Consider the following 17,177-nt stretch of genomic DNA (forward strand, 5'->3'; position numbering starts at 1 on the left):
ATCAGTTGGAAAATGAAATTCAGAATGATTTTGCCAATCTAAGTTTTCACAGCTTTTGAAAGAGATTGAATTTAGTTTATTGTTTCAAAATTGTAGTTAATCTTTGATCAAATGCATACTCAACATGTGATTTTAAACAAACGAACGATGGTATTTTCTAATCACACAGGTGTAAGTGCGGCACAGCCGGATGCACTGGACTCAGTGTCTTAACACACCTCTCAGGAAATCAGTTACTCACCTCACAGTGAATCAGGTTTCATGGCAATGTTTGAACGAGTGTTAGATATTTAGTTTGAACATGCATACCTTCTTTTTTAAAAAAGATTTTCATTTATTTATTTTTAGAGAGAGGTGAAGAGAGGGAGAAAAAGAGGGAGAGAAACATCCATGTGTGGTTGCTTCTTGGGCGCCCCTATCGGGAACGTGGCCCACAACCCAGGCGTGTGCACCGCCTGGGAACAGAACCAGCGGTTCTTCGGTTTGCAGGCCAGCACCCAGGCCACTGAGCCCCACCAGCCAGGGCTGAACTTTACGTTCTTGGTCAATGCCTGGCCACAGCCTGGCTTTTATTTTAAATGTCTGCCTTCTGCTCCATTTTAGATGTATGTGTATACATTAATTTTGTTGGGAAATTATTATTTTAAGATACTTTGAGACCAGTAGATTAAAATATTTGTGCTAGTATGTGATTACCTTCAACTGGGCTCTGTTTCACAAGTGGAGAAATTCTTTTGTGATGACAAATGTATCAGAACACTCAACCCTGGCCCTGGCTGGTGGGGCTCAGTGCGGTGGGCACTGTGCTCCAGGCCGAAGGGTCATGGGTTTGATTCTAGTCAGGGTACAGGCCTAGGTTGTGGGTTTGGCCCTCAGTTGGGGTAAGTTTGGGAGGCAGCCAACTGATGTTTCTCTCTCCCATCAGTGTTTCTCTGAATCTCTTTCTCCCTCTCCTCTCCACTCTCTAAAATCAATAAACATGTCCTTGGGATTCAACCCTCATATTGTATGTCATAACCCAAAAAGGGGATGAAAAGTCTCTGTTTCTCTGGGACCGCTAGGGTGAGTGGATGAGCCAAGACTGTAGACGCCTGTGGTGCCCGTGGACCACGAGAGGAAAACGCGTTCTGAAGACTCGGTGGAGTGAGGGGGGAGAAATGTGGGCGGGCTCAGTTTATTTCTAGTCACTGGTTTCAGTTGTGGGTAGTGCATTCCAGCTTAGTGGTGGGGTTTCCTGTGGCTTGATGACGAGTCTGCCTCTTCTTTGGAGAGGGGACTGTAAATTCTCATCAGTCTTTCCGAATGCTGACCCTGTGTCTGACTGCCACGGTGTGTGAGAGACTCCGACAGACCGGCATGGGAGTGGCGGTGGGCACTGCTCAGGGCAGAGCAGGGCCCGCCCATCCGCCCAGCCTCCGGGAGGCTCCCTGGAGAAGGTGGCTGCTTCGGACACGAGACCTCTCCGTAGCTGATCTACAGGTGGGCTCGTTCAGAGTCCTTGTCAGGTGGCCTCTGTCAGCAACTTACCAGAATGTTAGTGACCTAAAAACTGACCTCAGTTTCAGAAAGGACCCACTGCGGTCAGGTTGCCGTGGGGCCCCTTTCTGCTTTCGTATTTTCGTCATTGGCCTTGTCTGCACAGGGAGCCGTGGGCAGCCTGGCTCCAGTGCCTGCCCACTTTCTGTGTGTTGTGTGCACACACAGCTCCCTTCAGAAGCCCTGGGAACATACAGCGGCTCATTGTTTTCTTCATGCTGTGTTTCCACGTCCAGCGAATGTGACAGAGCCTAGTGTCGGCGGCCTCTGGGCTGCTCTGCACACCCTGTCTCGGCAATGTCCCTCATCTGTTCATCGGGGGCTCACTTTGTGGGGCAGGGGGTGTGGTGGCCTTCAGAAAGCTTCCCGTGCCATCAGCACAGTTGTCACACAGTGTCCTCTGTTAGACGTGAAGTTGCGGGCAGCCGTTGCAGGGAAGGAGAGCTGGAGGAATGTCAGCCTGAAGGGGCTAAGACGTCTGTGAGCACGTGAAGGGCCGGCAGGGCACTGTGGTTAGTTTGTGCACAACGTCCGCGGGAACGCTCACCTCTGCTGACCTCAATCAGAAAAGTTACACTGCACATTAATACCCGGAATCTAGTGTCGATCTATGAGTTATGCAACAGCTCTCTGATAGATCAATTATATAACAGATCCAAACGGTGAAAATCAATACTTGTTTAACTCCCAGCTAGAAAATTCCAGTGAATGTACCACACAGGGAAGTGCATGTTGCCTGGAACACCCGCTTTTGTCTCCACAGGTCAGTGATTCCAAAGTCAGGAGAACATGTCCTTGGTTTAACTGGTTGGCGTGGAAAATTTTGCACACAACAGGAGTAATGAAGTATTAGTTTCATCAGATAAATACACTGCTCCAAAATCATCAGTCTTAAATTATGGCTATTGGGGGGGGAGCGTTGTGACCTAAGCAGATTTCCAAATTCAACCACAGGAACACAGACCCTGCACACTGATGCTGACCTGCAAGGGGCCCGCAGAGGTCAGCCCCATGTCGTGTCCCCACCGCTGACTTGCCCCTGGCAGGTGGACCGGCGCCCTCTCCCTCATTCCTTCCACTGCAGTGGTGCTTCCTGTACAGCCCAGCCACTCAGAAGAGAGGAAAATGAATCCCAGGGTTCTGAGCAAAACTTTCTTCCCAATCTGCCATTGACCGACTTCCGGCAAAATATTTTTTCAGTATTTTTACTACGATGCTAGTTGTCTTTAAGAATGAATTGAGTGAAGTGGCTGAGGGAGCAGAAAGTCCCAATTGGCTTGTGCAGTTGGTTTGCAAACGCTTGTCCGCACAGTCCCGCCAGGACCAGGCTGTCTGCTCCCGTCCATCTGTCTGGAGGTGAGAGGTGGTGTCTGCTGTGAGGTGCAGCAATCGGGGGTGGAGCGTGGGCTCGTGTCCAGCAGAATCGTCACTAGTCCCAGTGGTCTCTCCTCTCCCATCCCAGAGCTCCACCGAGAACTTGGCAGCTTGCAGGACCAGGACCTAGATTAGGACACCTGGACCTCTTACCTGCCCCCCCCAAAACCGTGATAACGAACTAAATAGATGGTCAGTTTCAACTGTTGTACCACCTCGTGTTAGATGTATGTTTGAATAGTAGTAAGTTTTTTTTTAGTATATGTATTTTAAATATTTTTAAATTTATTTTTAGAGAGAGAGGAAGGGAGGGAAAAAGAGGGAGAGAAACATGAATGTGTGGTTGCCTCTCCTGTGCTCCCTACTGGGGACCTGGCCCACAGTCCAGGCATGTGCTCTGACTGGGAATCGAACCTGCGACCCTTTGGTTCTCAGGCTGGCACTCGGTCCACTGAGCCACACCAGCCAGGGCCGAATAGTAACAAGTTCTGTTTCACAGAAGCAACGAACCTCAGAGCTGGAAGGGAATCTAACAGTCACAAAGTCTGAGCCCCTGATTTTACAAAGAAAGTTACAGCCCAGGTTGGATCGGGGTCATACGCACCCACAGGGGAGTCGGCGGCTCGAGTCAGGTACTTTGAGCTCAGACATTTTTTGACTTCACTACAGCTTAAGTTATGGGAGTGAGACAGTTTTTTCTCCTCGGAGGGGTTAGTTTTCTGGTGACCCTGTAGTCATTGCTGCTCCTTTACACAGCGAAACTGAAAATCGCTGTGGCCGATTTTCCAACCTGCTGTCCTGGAGACTTCAGTGCCCACTTCTCTGGAAGGTACAGCTGAGGAGCCGGCCTTTGTTTTCGGTGCTTCTCGGCTTTTGACGGTGATCGGATCTGAAAGGCAGCAATGCCCTGAGATAACAGCAGTCGAGGTGTAGGGGGATTTAGGAAGATACTGCAAATCTGTCACATCACGTCCCAAATCCTGCACCAAGTTCAAGGACCCTGCTCTGAGTGTGTCCGCGCATGTAGATGTTTCCTTTGAGTTATTTGCCCTAATGACTTTGAGGCATTTCTGAGAACAGAGAAACATTGTTCCCCCCTCCCCCGAAGAGGTGGCACCGCCAGAGGCCACAGAGATCCCCGCGGCCACGGGCACCTTGGGAGGCAGGGGGTGGCCCAGGCCTCCCTCACTTTGCCTTCCAGTCATGTAACGCAGGTCACAGGTGGTCACAGCACCCGGGCGGCCATGACAGGCCTGCTGGTGGCCACTCCTGGTCAACCACAAGGAGGCAGGACCGGGGACGTTTGGACCCCCAAGTCCCCTGGGCTCGATTTGGCAGCGAGCGTCGGACTGTGCGACTGTCCCTCGGTGGCAGTTTCGCAGCTGTGCTGTCGCCTGGGTTAGTGATTGCAGTCTGCCCCTCCGAGAGGGGAACGTTCCGCGGTCACAGGGCACCGGTGCGCACCCACGCTTCCAGTGCCCATCCAGGTCTCACTCCACGGGCAGCAAGTCCCTCTGCTCAGGGGGACGGGGACGCGCTGACCAGGAGGCCGAGGGGGAAGAAGGCTGGGTGCAGCCGCTTGGAATGAGGTTTTCTTCCCAGGGTCGCCACCCCGTCTTTTTTCGGGGTCATACGCTGTCTCATTTCTGAACTTTTTTTTTTTCATTTTAAACAAAGCACTACAAATTCTTTCTGGGAAAATTGACCGCAAATGTGGCTGATACTTTTGGAAGGCGAAAAGGGACGTGCACGGTCAGTCTGGAAATAAGATGGAGGTCCGCCACACTCGCAGAGCTCTCCGACTTCCGGCTCTGCTGCTGTCCCTGTGAGAAGGGCAGCCCCGGCCCCTGTGGTCTGGTCGGACAGTGGTGTTGCGGGCTGTGCTCCTGTCGGGGCTGCTCTTTATTCATTCACTGAACGAACATCGAACGCTGTGGCCTGTGCTTTGCACCCGAGAAAGTCAGTGGGGGAGACAGACCCTCATGCACCAGGAGCGGGGGCTGGTCACCGTCCTCCCTCACCTCCAAAGGGGCACAGACTCGGGGACCAGCCTTGGCAGAGCTGGGGCTTTTGTGGGAAAGAGGGTTTTAAGGCGAGCTTGAAAGGGACAGTGAACGTGGACAATTCGGGGGACAGGGTGCCTGCTCGCGCTGGTGGGACAGTGACGGTGTCAGGAGGCAACTGCCGCTGTGACGGCGGCCACTGTCTGCACCCAGCACCGGGGACACCTTTTCTCCTCTGGCAGGTTAAGTGTTCCTTCCGCGTGCGTAGCTGCCCCGTTGCCGATCTCAGCTCTAGAGAAGAGAGAGGAGGCTAGAGGGAATTTTGAGTGTTTGCCTTTGGCTTTTAGGAAGCATGACGCTGCAGTAAAGACTGCTGAATATTACATTTTCGTGTTTTAACAATAGTTCACAGATTTCCAAAAGTGGTGGGGGGAGTGCACCTCTTTCAACAGCTGGCAAAGTCTTGGTGTGTACCCTGCATGACACGGTGGACGCGTATTCACAAGCAAGCACTTGCAGACTTTGTGAGGCAGAGCTCCGAGACGGTGGGGAGTTACACACATTCTTTTACAACAGTTTGCAAGTGGCCAGTACGCATTGTAGCCTTGTCATTCCTACCAGCATATGCACCTCGAGGTGAGACATCCCCATGCTGTGGGGAGTGGCTGTTCAGTGTGTACGCAGGCGATTTGGGCAGCAGGAGAGACTTGCCCTTCAGGTCTGATCTTGCCCCTGACCCTGAAGCTTGGTCTTTGCCTTAACTTTCACTTGAAGCTTTGACATTCAAAATGTTTGCATCTCTCTTTATCACGACTGGAGAAATCATACACCCCGAATCATTGTCACAAGTTTTTAAAAATGGTCGTAAGAGGTGCCCTCACTGGGATCCGGAAGGGAGTGACAACATTGCTTCAGTACCGGTGGTGCCTCGGAGGCGGGGTGTGGGCCGGCGGCTGGGAGAGGGCGTGTCGTCCTGTGGGTGTGAGGCCTTCGGTGGAGGGAGCCACCCAGAACAGCAGGGGAGCCCAGCACGGTGCTGGGGGAACCCGAGTGACGGGGAGAGTAGACTGCTTCAGGACTGCGGTTTTAAGCTAAGAAATAATGACAAAACGTTTTTAATTTAAAAAATGAAACATTGAAAAGGTGAGTTCCATCAAGAGTAACATGAACGATTTCTAAGTATCTTTCACATTTTGTTTTCCCTAAATGATTGCTTTCAATTCAGTACCTTTCTTAAACGTTTAATATTTAATATATAATGTGTGGATGGAAGATACCAAAATCTAAGTCTGGACCCCTCTGATGAGCATTTGAAAACGCTTTTGGAAGACAAGATGTGCACCCACAAAGCATAACAAATGAGGGAGCATTGGAGTTGGTTAAAGCAACCACAGACAAAGCTTTACAGAAGGCCCTAACGGGGGAGGAGAGTTCAACCCGCCACAGCCCCCGACACAGTCCCCACGTGGTCACGGCTGTGAGGGCTGCAGCGTGGTCCCCGAGACTGTGTGTGGTGTTAAAATCCACCCCGGACTCTTGTATGCAAAGCTGGGGAAGCCATTTTCAAATATTAAAAAGGAAAGGAATTAGACATGAACACACATGTTTCATGTGTGGCTCTTACATGGCACAGCCGTGACTAATGGAAACCAGGCACTTTATCAATTCCAGGACATCCATGTGGCAGGAAGTGACCGTGTCACCCCAGCGTTCGCAGGGGGTTTTAGAGCCGAAAGGGTGGCGGTGGATGTCCCTGGGCTGCAGCAGACGCGGGGGCGACTGTCCCCAGCTCTGCTGCCGGAGAGGCGAGGGCACGCACGCCCGTGAGTGGACAGGAGCGTGGTGCGTGCGTGGGCCCAGGGCGTGCGCCGTCTCCTGAGAGACAGGCCAGCCAGCAGGAGCTGGAGGCCATGTGTTGAGCAGGCTGCTCACATGGTGAAAAACAAAACAACACCGCCCCCTCCCCCGACACGCATAGCTGGCCGGGTAGGTGTAAAAATAGCCGGGCAGCCGGATTGGAAGTGGTCACTGAACTCGGCCTGCAGCTCTGAGGCCTCCTGACACCAGCCCGCTGGCCAGATGGGGAGAACTGCTGAGGGGCACGCGGGGGCTCTGAGCAGGGAGCCAGGGGCCGTCTGTCCGCACTGTCCCGGCTAGTGAACCCCCGGAGCCCTGGACAGAGCCCAGGGGTGAGGACTGGCCCACTGACCCGGGAGCTGCGGGCTGAGATGGGCAATGCTGCCCTCTGCCCTTCCTGCCACACAGGGAGGAGCACGAGGGCCCAGGGACACTTGCAGGAGGTGGACAACGCCCCTGACTACTACGGCTGCGACGGCGAGGGCACCGCGGAGCTGCGGCCGCGGGTGAGTCCTGAGCCCCAGGGACGGAGCGAGGCCGAGACAGGGGTCCTGGCACATCGCACTCTCTGGTCAGATCCCCGCACGTCCTGCAGGAAGGCAAGGCAGTGACGCAGGGGAAACCGCCCACCTGACGCAGCTGAGTCAGGGGCCTGCTCCCCTCGGGGCTCGGCCCTCCTGCTGGACTGGCTTCAGGGCTGAAGTGACGTTTGGGAGTAAGCGGTGACGCGTCTCCGTGATCTGGAATTTCCTCCAGGGCTGAGCATGTGTTTTCTGGTGGGCCGCTCGCAGGGCACAGCCACCACCCGGAGCCGCCAGAGCCTTTGGCTGTTTCCGGGCCACGCAGGTGCTCAGGGCGAGCCCCGCACCCGCCCGTCAGCATCCTCACGCGGGGCCTTGGCGCGGTTTGCGTCCTGGAGATCATTCCTTAGTAAGCAGAGGCTTACAGCGGAACGAGCAGATATGTACGCTGGCTTTCAGCTTTTAGCGATCCAAAGCCCTGGTGTGCTCCCCAAGTGGTCACAAAGGCCTATTGTGGTTTCCGGGGGGAGGGCCAAAACCCTTCTGAAACATGTTTCTTTCACATTTGCCGGACAGAGAAGTGTGTCAGTGACCCGCCCGTGCAGGAATTTGGCTGTGTCGCAGTGACTTCTCTCGGCGACGCGGTGCAGCTCGGCGTGCCAGGACTTCTCGCTGAGAGAAGTGGAAAGGGCTGTGCCTGGACCTGCGGGCTCCTGACTGTCGGGGTGGCTCGCAGGGCATCTGGGGGGCGGCCTGTCCTGGCTCTTCCTCTGACCCGGACAGATTGCATCATTTCGGAGCGCGGTTCTGTCGGAGCAGTAGGATCGAAGCCTCCGGGAGCTGCCCCGTGAAAACCTCCCGCAGTGTCAGGGCTGGCCCTTGGCAGGGCTGCCCTGGTGGCAGAGGCCAGTGCTGGGGGCTGGGGGACCGAGGGACCAAGGGGGTGGGGATGCACGGGGCGGGGGTGGGGGGTGGGGATGCACCGGTGGGCAGGGCAGCCGCCCGAGCCCCGCCCAGCCCAGGTCCCAGGGGCAGGGAGGGCCCCTGACCTGCTGGGTGCACTTTAGGGGACCCTGGGGCCAGGAAGGTGATTCTTTTGTGACCGAGTAACTGCTTCATTGCAGCACATACATACATTTCCTAAGAGGTAGCTACCACATGTAAAGGTAGTCTGTATGAATATATTTTATTAATGTAGACTTTAGACCATTTTTAAAAATGAAGTTAATAATTTCTTCAACATTTGTAACTTCCACAAATGAATTCCATTTTTTCTCCTTTTAAGAATCATTAAGAAAAATGTAATACATGAAAATAAGTTAGAAGTGCTTTAAAAGCTAAATAAGAAAACATGTTTTTAAAGTGTACAGACCAGGTGATGTCTTGGCATGTTGCTGGGTGTTTTTTACATGGAGAAGAACATGTGTTGAGGAGATTCTGGGGTCTGAGGGGTGGAATGAGAAACCCACTCCGAACCTCAGGAGTGGCCCCTGAAGACTTTCAACAGACACTCGAGGGCAGCTGTCACCCCCTTGTTACGACCCTTCTGTCCCTGCGAACACAGGTGCTGGCCGTGAGAAAGAGCAGGTTGGTCTCAGAAAAAGAGTACAGCCGACTTCTCCGGTTGAATAGCACACTCGCAGCCTGCTGGTGGTTGGTTAAGGTTTTCCGTCGGATGTTTCGGGCTGGCGCACACGTGACCGTGGGACACAGAGGGGGCTGGAGAACCGGACACACACCTGCTCCCACCGCTGACGGCGGTTCTGCCCGAGTTTCTCCACTTCGGGGCAGAGAAGTGACCCCTGATGCCAAGGGCCGAGCCGGCACATAAGCAACGTGCGGGGCTCCATCCAGGGGCTTCTCACACTTCGGGGTCCGTCGTGAGGCCAGAGTCACCCCTGCTTGGCTTGTCCCGGTCAGCAGGCTCTGCACCCAGACACTTGCCTGCTTGTCACAACCAGGGACAAATGATTCTTGAGATGGCAGGACTCATATTTTTGTAATAGTCTTTGTTTGAGGGGAAAGCAGAAATAGGTCCTTAACATTTTTTTCTTCTGGAATTAAACTTAGGAATGGTTTTTAGAGTTCGGTGTTAGGCCACAAGTTTCAGGTAAATGAAATTTACTTCTGGTTTCACTCGTAACCAGAAGTAAACGCACGGGAAGTATAGATCGAAGGTAGCAGGGGGGCAGGTGTTCTGCGGCGTGGCTGCCTCTCACGTTCGTCCGGACGTCAGTCCGTGAAGGCCTGGAATCGCCGCAGTCGGGATGACGTCCCCACAGGGAGCCCAGGGGGCAGCAGGGAGGCGGGGACAAGACCCGGCTGTTTCTAAATTGTCCTCGGGACTCGCCCTGCGTCCTGTCGCGGGTGCAGACTTCCCTGCTGCTCACTGAGGGGAATGCTCACCTCCAGCCCGCGCTCCCTTCCCCTCCCGCCGGTGACTGCAGCGTGGGCCTCCCCCGCTCTCAGAGGAGCGAGCAGCTCCAGAGACGCCCTGCAGACCTGGCCCTGGCCCCAGGGTCGCTGTGTGGGGCACGTGTGTCCGCACAGCCACGGGGTCTGTGGGCCCCGAGCACGGCCTCCGGCCCGGCTCTGGTCAAGCGTGTTGGGAGCACACGGCCGTCCACGGTCTTCTCCTCAGCTCATGTTTTTGGTTTGGGGCCACTCGTAGATTTGCACGTTGGTCTGAACACACTCTGTATTTCCCTTGCATCGGGGTCACATGTTCTTACTGAGGTTTCTTCACCACATCAGGCTCATTGGCTGCGTCCAAGAGCAAAGCCGAGAGCGCGGTTCTTCAGCACAGGCATCGTTAGGTGACCTGTCCACTCACTGTTGAATTTTTACGTCCTCTTCTTCTCACCAGTTACCACAAATCTTTATTTTCTCATTCCATTTCTGTTAACATTTCCCCCCAATTTTGATAAAGGACTTCGTTTTCCTGCCCTCAGCCTTTGCGCTGTTCTGTGAGTCTCCTCGTGACTTTGGCCCCGCGCAGTGGGCTGTGGAGGCCCGTGGAGACGGCCCCCGTCTGCCACGGTGCGGGATGCGGTGAGTGAGTCGGAGGCCCTCGGCGCGCGGCCAGCTCTGCGCGCTGGCGATGCGATGGCCGGCGTGCGCCTGTGCAGGGGCTGCAGCCGCCTGGCTGGGGACACACGTGTGGGCCGTTCCGGGGACAGAGGACAGGTGCCGAGGCCCAAGGATCGGAGACGAGTGTGGGAGGTGCGAGGCCTGGGGGGCGGCGCAGGGGCCTGGGCCGGAGTTCGGGCTCCCCTGAGCGGGCGGGGCTGGGAGAGGCTGTGGGTGTCCCTCTGACAATGGTGGGGACCGGAGGGGTTGGTCAGGGAAGGGCAGGTTCGCTCAGGCTTCAGAAGACTCCTCCTCTGGTTCTCAGTGTCTCTCCCCCTCCGCCCCTCGGCGTGTCAGGGGAGAGAGACAGGCTGAGGCTCCTGGGTCATCAGGCCCGGCCTGCTGTGCTGCTGCTGTGCTCGGGGACGGGTGTTCTGATCGCTGTCCGCACCACGGCGGAACCTGTCGTGCGTCTGTTTGCTGCCTCTGCTCGTCGTGCACCGAGTACCGGCGCTGGGGCCCCTGCCCGCGTGTCGCGGTCCTGCTCAGAGGCCCACCAGCGGCACAACAGGAGCACGTTTGCTCCTTAGGTTGTTGCTGGCCCCGGGAGCGCAGGCCTTTACACGTCTGGCAGCCGGGATCCTCGGAGCCCTGGTTGTGCCCTGTGCCCCCGGGGGGACAGTGTGGCTCTGGACTCGCCCTGCGGGGGTGGGGGCATTAACCGTTCCGACACGAAAACACAGAGAACCACGCTGAGGAGATTTAAGACAAAAGTTTTCTTTCTTGGCCCGAGGTGCCCGTGGGGCTGTGAAGGGGCAAGAGTCGGGACGTCCTTGGTGGCCCATTAAACCATGTGGGACTCCCGCTTGAGTTCTCGGCACAGTCAGACTCCGGGGGTTTGCGAGTCCTGGGGACACGGGCAGCACAGCGGGCAGAGCCGCTCTGGCATTTGTCTAGGGCTCTCCCGAAGGAGCCGCGGTTGCCTCGTCTCTCCTTGTCCAGCTTTCCGTGGGCAGCGTCCCGGCGGAGCCTGGAGACACCCGTCCCCCGCGGAAGTGCACTTTCCCCACGGACACTTAACTCGAAACTTCTTCCTTCTGTCCTCTCAGCAGGAAGCAGCGTGGTAAAAAGCGCTGCATCTGTCCCCTGGTCCCCAAATCCGCTTCTGCCTCCGAGTTGAGTGAGGGCCACCGGACGACGCCTGCTTATCCCCAGCTCTGGGAGGAGCGCCCTGATCTGGGATTGACCCGGTTGTGGAGTGGGGGCGCGCGTCCTGCGGGACGGGAGCTGCTCTTCCCTCCCAACTCTCGACATCTACACGAGACCTTTGAAGCCTCACGTTAATTTTGTTCTTGAGATATGTGTTCTGGGACCATTTCATGAAGCGTTCATTTCTTCGCATTTACATTTGCAATGTGCTTTACACGCATTTTCGCGCTGTGGGAAATCGAAATCTCGCAACAGCGTTCCAGAAGAGTCCACGTTAGAGCAGAGCCCGTGAGGCCTCAGCTGTGACCAGACCCCCGGCAGGGACCTAGGCCGCTCCAGTGCTGTTGGGTCGTGCCCCTCTGGGACTCGGGGGACATTGTTTGCTGAAATCCTGGGGCTGGCTGCAAGCCTATGACTTGCTCCTGCCTTTTAGAAAGTTGACTCAGAACAGAGAAAAGCTGTTGTTGAGAAAACTTGTTACTATGTAACGGCAAAAGCAGCCCCTGGAGAAGGGTCCGGGGGTCTCCAGGGTGCCCCTCAGCCTCCACAGTGGCGTCCGCAGGGGAGTTCACCCCGCAGGCCAGGTGCTCTCTGCAGGCTCTGCCTGGCCGGGGCATGGTGCCCGTGCGGGGGCAGCAGGGCAGCCTGGTTTTGTCCTGGGTGTAACGGACGGGATTTAACATGCGGAGGGGGATGGTTTCTGGCTTCTGTGCGGTGGGCACTCTACAGCCTTGTCCTGTGAGGGTCGTTTGTTTCAGGTGCCTGGGTGGCGAGGACAGGGGTCCAGCCAAGAGCTCTCTCTCCAGCGGAGGCACCCGGTGCATCAGACGCTGGGATTCAGGGTGATGTGTGGATGGGGGCGTGACTGTGCTCACACAAACACAGCAAACCCGAAGCTCACAGGGCAGGGCCCCAGTTAGCACAGCTTTGATGCCCCAAGACCAGGAACCAGGAGTTGAACTGTGGGTGTCCCACCATGTGACTGTGTGGTCCAGACAGTCCCAACCCCTTCTCACCTGTGGAATGGCAACATTATCACAGTGTTGCTGCCTCCTCGTGTCCCTGTGAGTCTGCGTGACCTGGCGTGCCGGGTGCCCTCGGCTCTGCTGCTCCCAGCAAGCACGCAGCGGAAGTGTCCTAGGATCGCCGAGCCTCAGGCTCAAGGTGGAAGGCTTTCTAGGCACTGCCTTCTTTTAAAATGTTTTAAAATTTGTTTTTTAAAGTACAGTTGATGTAGAATATTGTATAGTATATAACCACAGTGGTTAGACATTTATAGATTCACATTCATAGATTTAGTTTAAAAAACTATGTATAGGAAATAATATCGTCATACTTTCTGTCTGTGACCTTGTGACCCTTAGTTTTTGCTGTTTTATTGTGAATAATGTTTCTTGTGAGGTGTTCACGGGATGAACACAGTTTCTCGTTTCACTTTTAAGGGCCGTGGCCAAAACCTGAAGGTAGAAAATCTTCCAGGAGTTTAGAATGTGCCACACACTGTGGAGTAATTTCATAGGGTGGACATGTGTGGACGAGCCACGGCTTGGTCACCGCGGCCTCGCGGGTGCGCCCGGAGCCGGTCTGACTCCAGGCACGCGGGGGCACCATCGGCCTCTCGCTCCTCGGGGTCGGTCGCTCTGTGACTCGTGGACTCAGAAGCCGTGTGGGGTTTGGTTAAGCGTGAGGGGGTTCAGTCCTGGGGTGTTTGTCCCTCCCACGTGAGTCATGTGAGCTGACGGCCCCCCAGTGGGGACACCCTCTGTCCCCGGCACCGCCGTCTTCAGTGGGCCTGAGCGAGGGAACCCAGTGCCCGTGCCTGGACTGTCATCGGGGGTCAGGAGACAGTGTTGGGTTAACAGTAATCACACGGCCATGTCTCCTCTGCAGGTTGTGACGCCCCTTCCAGGTCCCAGGCTCCCCTGTTGTTGGAGGCTGTGGGAATTACAAAGTGACGTGAGGGTCTTGGCGTCCGGCAGCGGTTTGTCACTGCTGGGCACGCAGGTTGGAGAGCAGGCCAGGGAGACAGGCTGCAGCCAGTCTCGGGGGCGGCTTTCCCCAGGGCATCTTGGGGGAAGAACTCAGCTCATCCGCCCAGATCAGACTTTGGGAGGGGTGTGGCGAAGGCGGGCGCTGACAGAGCAGCCTGCCAGCAGTGACCGTCTGTACCGAGAGTGGGCCATCTGGTACTACGTCAGCTTAAATTCAGTCTCGTTTCCCCACATCACTGGGGGCCTGGCCCAGGCCGCAGCTCTGGATGCCGCCCTCCCTCTGGGAGCCCCTTGGAGCCTTTGGTCCCTTGTGGCGAGGACAGGTGACTGCCTGGGGACCACACCCAGACTCGTCTGAAAAACAAACAGTAAAGCAGAGAAAGAAGAAACCCAGTAGTTCTGACTTCTTTCAGGTTTCTGATTCCTTTGGTCTCAATAGTTGCTTCAGTATAAAGTCGCTGGCAGCCTGAAACTGAAGTGAGCGGGTAGCAGTGCATTTGGGGGTAAATTCGTGTTCCAATGTAACAGTTATTTTCACAATTAGTTACACTCCGGGAGAGCAGAGTTCGGCCCCCATGGACCTCCAGCTCCGTCAGCATCTCTCCAGAAACGCTGTGACGTCACCGCCCGGCCCTGGGCAGTGCTGTTGGGCGTTGTGAGCTCAGAGCTGACCCTGTACCACGGTGGCCTTCCCCGCTTGCAGGCTGTCGGGGGCTGTGCTTTGACCTTGTCAGCCATTCACGCAAGATCTTCTCTTTTCCCACAGTCTGACAGCAATGCCAGCTTCCTCCGCGCGGCCCGAGCCGGCAATCTGGACAAAGTCGTGGAGTACCTGAAGGGCGGCATCGACATCAGCACCTGCAACCAGGTAGGAGTGTGGCAGGACTCGGGGGTCGGCGGCGACGCCTGTACCATCTGCACGTACAGCCAGCAGCCCCAGGCCATTCGTGCTTTACTGAATTTACTGCAGTGTCAGTGACCCACAATGGGAAAGTCCCTTTTTCTTGCCTCATTCCTCCTTCCAAAGCCTCAGACATGTGTGTCTGGAGCTGTTACTGCTGAGAAACCAGGTCAAAGGAGGCAGCTGGGTGTAGTTCTGTCTCTGACATGGCCCGGGCCGCCCGGAGCTGGAGTGTCGCCGAGCCCGACACTCTGCATCTCGCGGGGCCCCGAGCCGTCAGCTGGACTCTGGCTTCCCTCTGTTGTGGGACTCTTACACCCGGGAACTGGGCATTTTACTGGGGATGGAGAAACAAGAGGATAGAATTTTGAAAGTTTTCCCTTTCCCCCATAATTGTTGTAAAACGCAGATAGAGCGAGAAGAGTTGGAAGAATCGGCTGCAGTGACCTGTTTGGACTTTTATTCCTCACATCCTCTCAATTAGGGCTTTCAGCGGACATCTGCACTTTGGATGCCACTTGGTCCCGGAGATGTTGAGAGTGTTGTGCTGTTTTAGGCTGAGGTTTTCACGCCGTGGATGTCGGTGTCTGGTGTGCACCCATGACCTTTGTAGACCTTTGTAGACCATACTAAGTGTTCGTGGCACACTTGTGCATGCACACACGCACGCCTGGGACTTGAGAGTCCGGGCTGGTCTAAGTGAGCAGCAGGCCTTGGTCTTTGACAGCACACAGGCCCCATTGCTGGTTGTGTGTTACTCCCGTGGGCCCAGAGGGGGACACCGGCTGGTGGGAGTCACGTGGCGACACCGGCCTTAGTCGCTGCTCTTGCTGTGAGCTGTCGAGTCCTTTGTCTTAGACCCAGGAGACATGTGTCTCCGCATCCTGGCTGCTCCCTACCGCAGGACCAGCACCGGAACCACGGCCGGTCCGCCGTTCGCCTCGTTGCGCAGACAGGGCCCCGGGTCGCACGCAGCTCCTGACGCGGCCTGGAAGAGGCCCGGTTCCTCTGTCCCGACCGACACGCAGGGTCTTCCTGTCCTGTGCCTGCATCTCTTACCCACTGATTACCCATTATGAGTCTTATTTGATTTGTTTGCACTGCTCATTTGGACAAATAACGTGAACTTCAGGGACATTAGTGACTAGAATAGATAAAAATACCCAAATGTTCATATGGATGTGTAAACTACCTCCAAAAATGCCTATGATACTGACTATAAAGTAGTTTATAATTTTAATGTTACCTTAGGTTTTTAAAAGCATATTGAATACATTCCAAAATTCTAATATCAATTCACTAACTTTCTGCATTTGCTAGAGGATAGGCAACAAAGGCAGCAGTTCATCAAGGTCAAAATTATCGGTAAAAATGCCAAAGGGAACCCAGGAACAATCAAGTCAACTTCAGTCACACCAAGTCCACTTCACCCTAAAGTGTCACACATATATTTAATCCTATGAAAAATCTTAGTGTGTTTTTGGAAAAATAACTTCTCAGCAGTAATACTCAGTGTACTTGATGGCCAACAGCTGTTTGAGTCCTGAGAAAGTTTCAGGCTGCCTAACATGTTTTTCTCAGAGGGGCCAGCTGCCCCCTGGCCCGTCGCTATAAAGGGGAAGAATGTTTGCTTTTGTGAGGAGGTGACATGGGGCCAGGAGACCACACAGAGACCAGAGCTCAAGGTTAAGTTCTTCCTCCACTTCCGTCCAGGCATTTCAATTCAGGAAGTGACAGTTTTCTACTCTCTAGCACAAGATAAAATAATACATTGAGTCTCACGTTGGTGGGTTGCAATGTGAATTGCATACGTGTGGTATACATGTTCTAATTGCAAGCATGATATGTAATTCACCAAGAATCAGAAATATTACAATTGACCTCCGCCCCAAATAGGAGACTCATTCTCCTATCGGGGGTTGGGCGGGGGGTCCCCCCGAGTTCACAAACACAGACGCTGATTGGGTCCCCGGGTCTGAGGTCCTCCAGGGACAATCTTCTTCCCGAGGTGTGTGCGTCTGCCCTTCAAATCCTTCATCTTCAAGCTCAGATCTTACCTGTGACCTACCATTGCTAGTATGGAAAGAATTCCTTCGATTAGCCTGACAGGGGCTTCGAGGACCTTCTAGGCCAAAGAGCACGGCCCCCAGGATTGCTACTCGACCTCGGCTCAACTTTAGAAGGGACAGGAACCTCGGAAAACCCAGCAGCACACGAGACGCTGCTCTTCCCGGGAGGGTTGCTGTTTTTAACTGTGCGACAGCTCAGAGCTGATGCGCCCGTGGGAGAAGCCAACAAGAGTCACCCTCTGTTTTGCTCATGAGCCTGGGTTTCCGGGGAGCGATGTGACGCGGGACATCGGAGCCAGAGCGCGGGCACCCTGTTGGATATCTCAGTGGAAGGCGGCTGGGCTGCCCACGCTCCCAAAATAGCGCCTGCGTGGGTGCGCCAAGATTCCTCCAGCTGAAATTAGGATGAAAATTTCTTTCTTTATAATATAGCCTCATAACTACTATGAGAATTTTGAAATTTAATTCAAAAATACCATTTGGTTTCTAATCACTTAAAGCCTATGGAAAAAATTCAGAAATTTGGCACAAGAAATATTGCTTAATAAAAAACCTCAAGTTTTCATTTTTCCTTCCCTAATGGTTGCAGATCTGTTAAATTTTATTTTCTTTAAAGATTAAAGGAGTAGATTACTTGTCTCATAATC

General features: G+C 54.6%; 1 protein-coding gene and 1 long non-coding RNA gene across 51 annotated transcripts in view; one reads left to right on the forward strand and one right to left on the reverse strand.

Moving 5' to 3' along the window:
• The window catches only part of ANK2 (ankyrin 2), a 292,783-nt gene that overhangs the window by 172,771 nt on the left and 102,835 nt on the right, over positions 1-17,177 (forward strand). For 20 of the 50 annotated variants that reach the window (XM_037029408.1, XM_037029411.1, XM_037029406.1 and 17 more), the window contains one exon: positions 14,327-14,428. In XM_037029408.1, coding sequence (XP_036885303.1) covers positions 14,327-14,428 — 102 coding nt within the window. Of the gene's footprint in view, positions 1-6,772; positions 7,277-14,326; positions 14,429-17,177 lie in introns of those variants that run through there. The other 30 variants (XM_037029397.1, XM_037029403.1, XM_037029410.1 and 27 more) reach the window with 8 other exon arrangements.
• Positions 1,565-14,389, reverse strand: LOC118975485 (uncharacterized). Its single transcript, XR_005064074.1, has 3 exons — positions 14,325-14,389; positions 3,089-3,091; positions 1,565-1,575 (listed from the first exon to the last, which is right to left on the reverse strand). It is a non-coding gene; the product is annotated as an uncharacterized LOC118975485 (long non-coding RNA).

The sequence above is a fragment of the Sturnira hondurensis genome, unplaced genomic scaffold, assembly GCF_014824575.4.
Source record: "Sturnira hondurensis isolate 20B ecotype Veracruz unplaced genomic scaffold, ASM1482457v3 Scaffold0020288, whole genome shotgun sequence".
NCBI lineage: Eukaryota > Metazoa > Chordata > Mammalia > Chiroptera > Phyllostomidae > Sturnira > Sturnira hondurensis.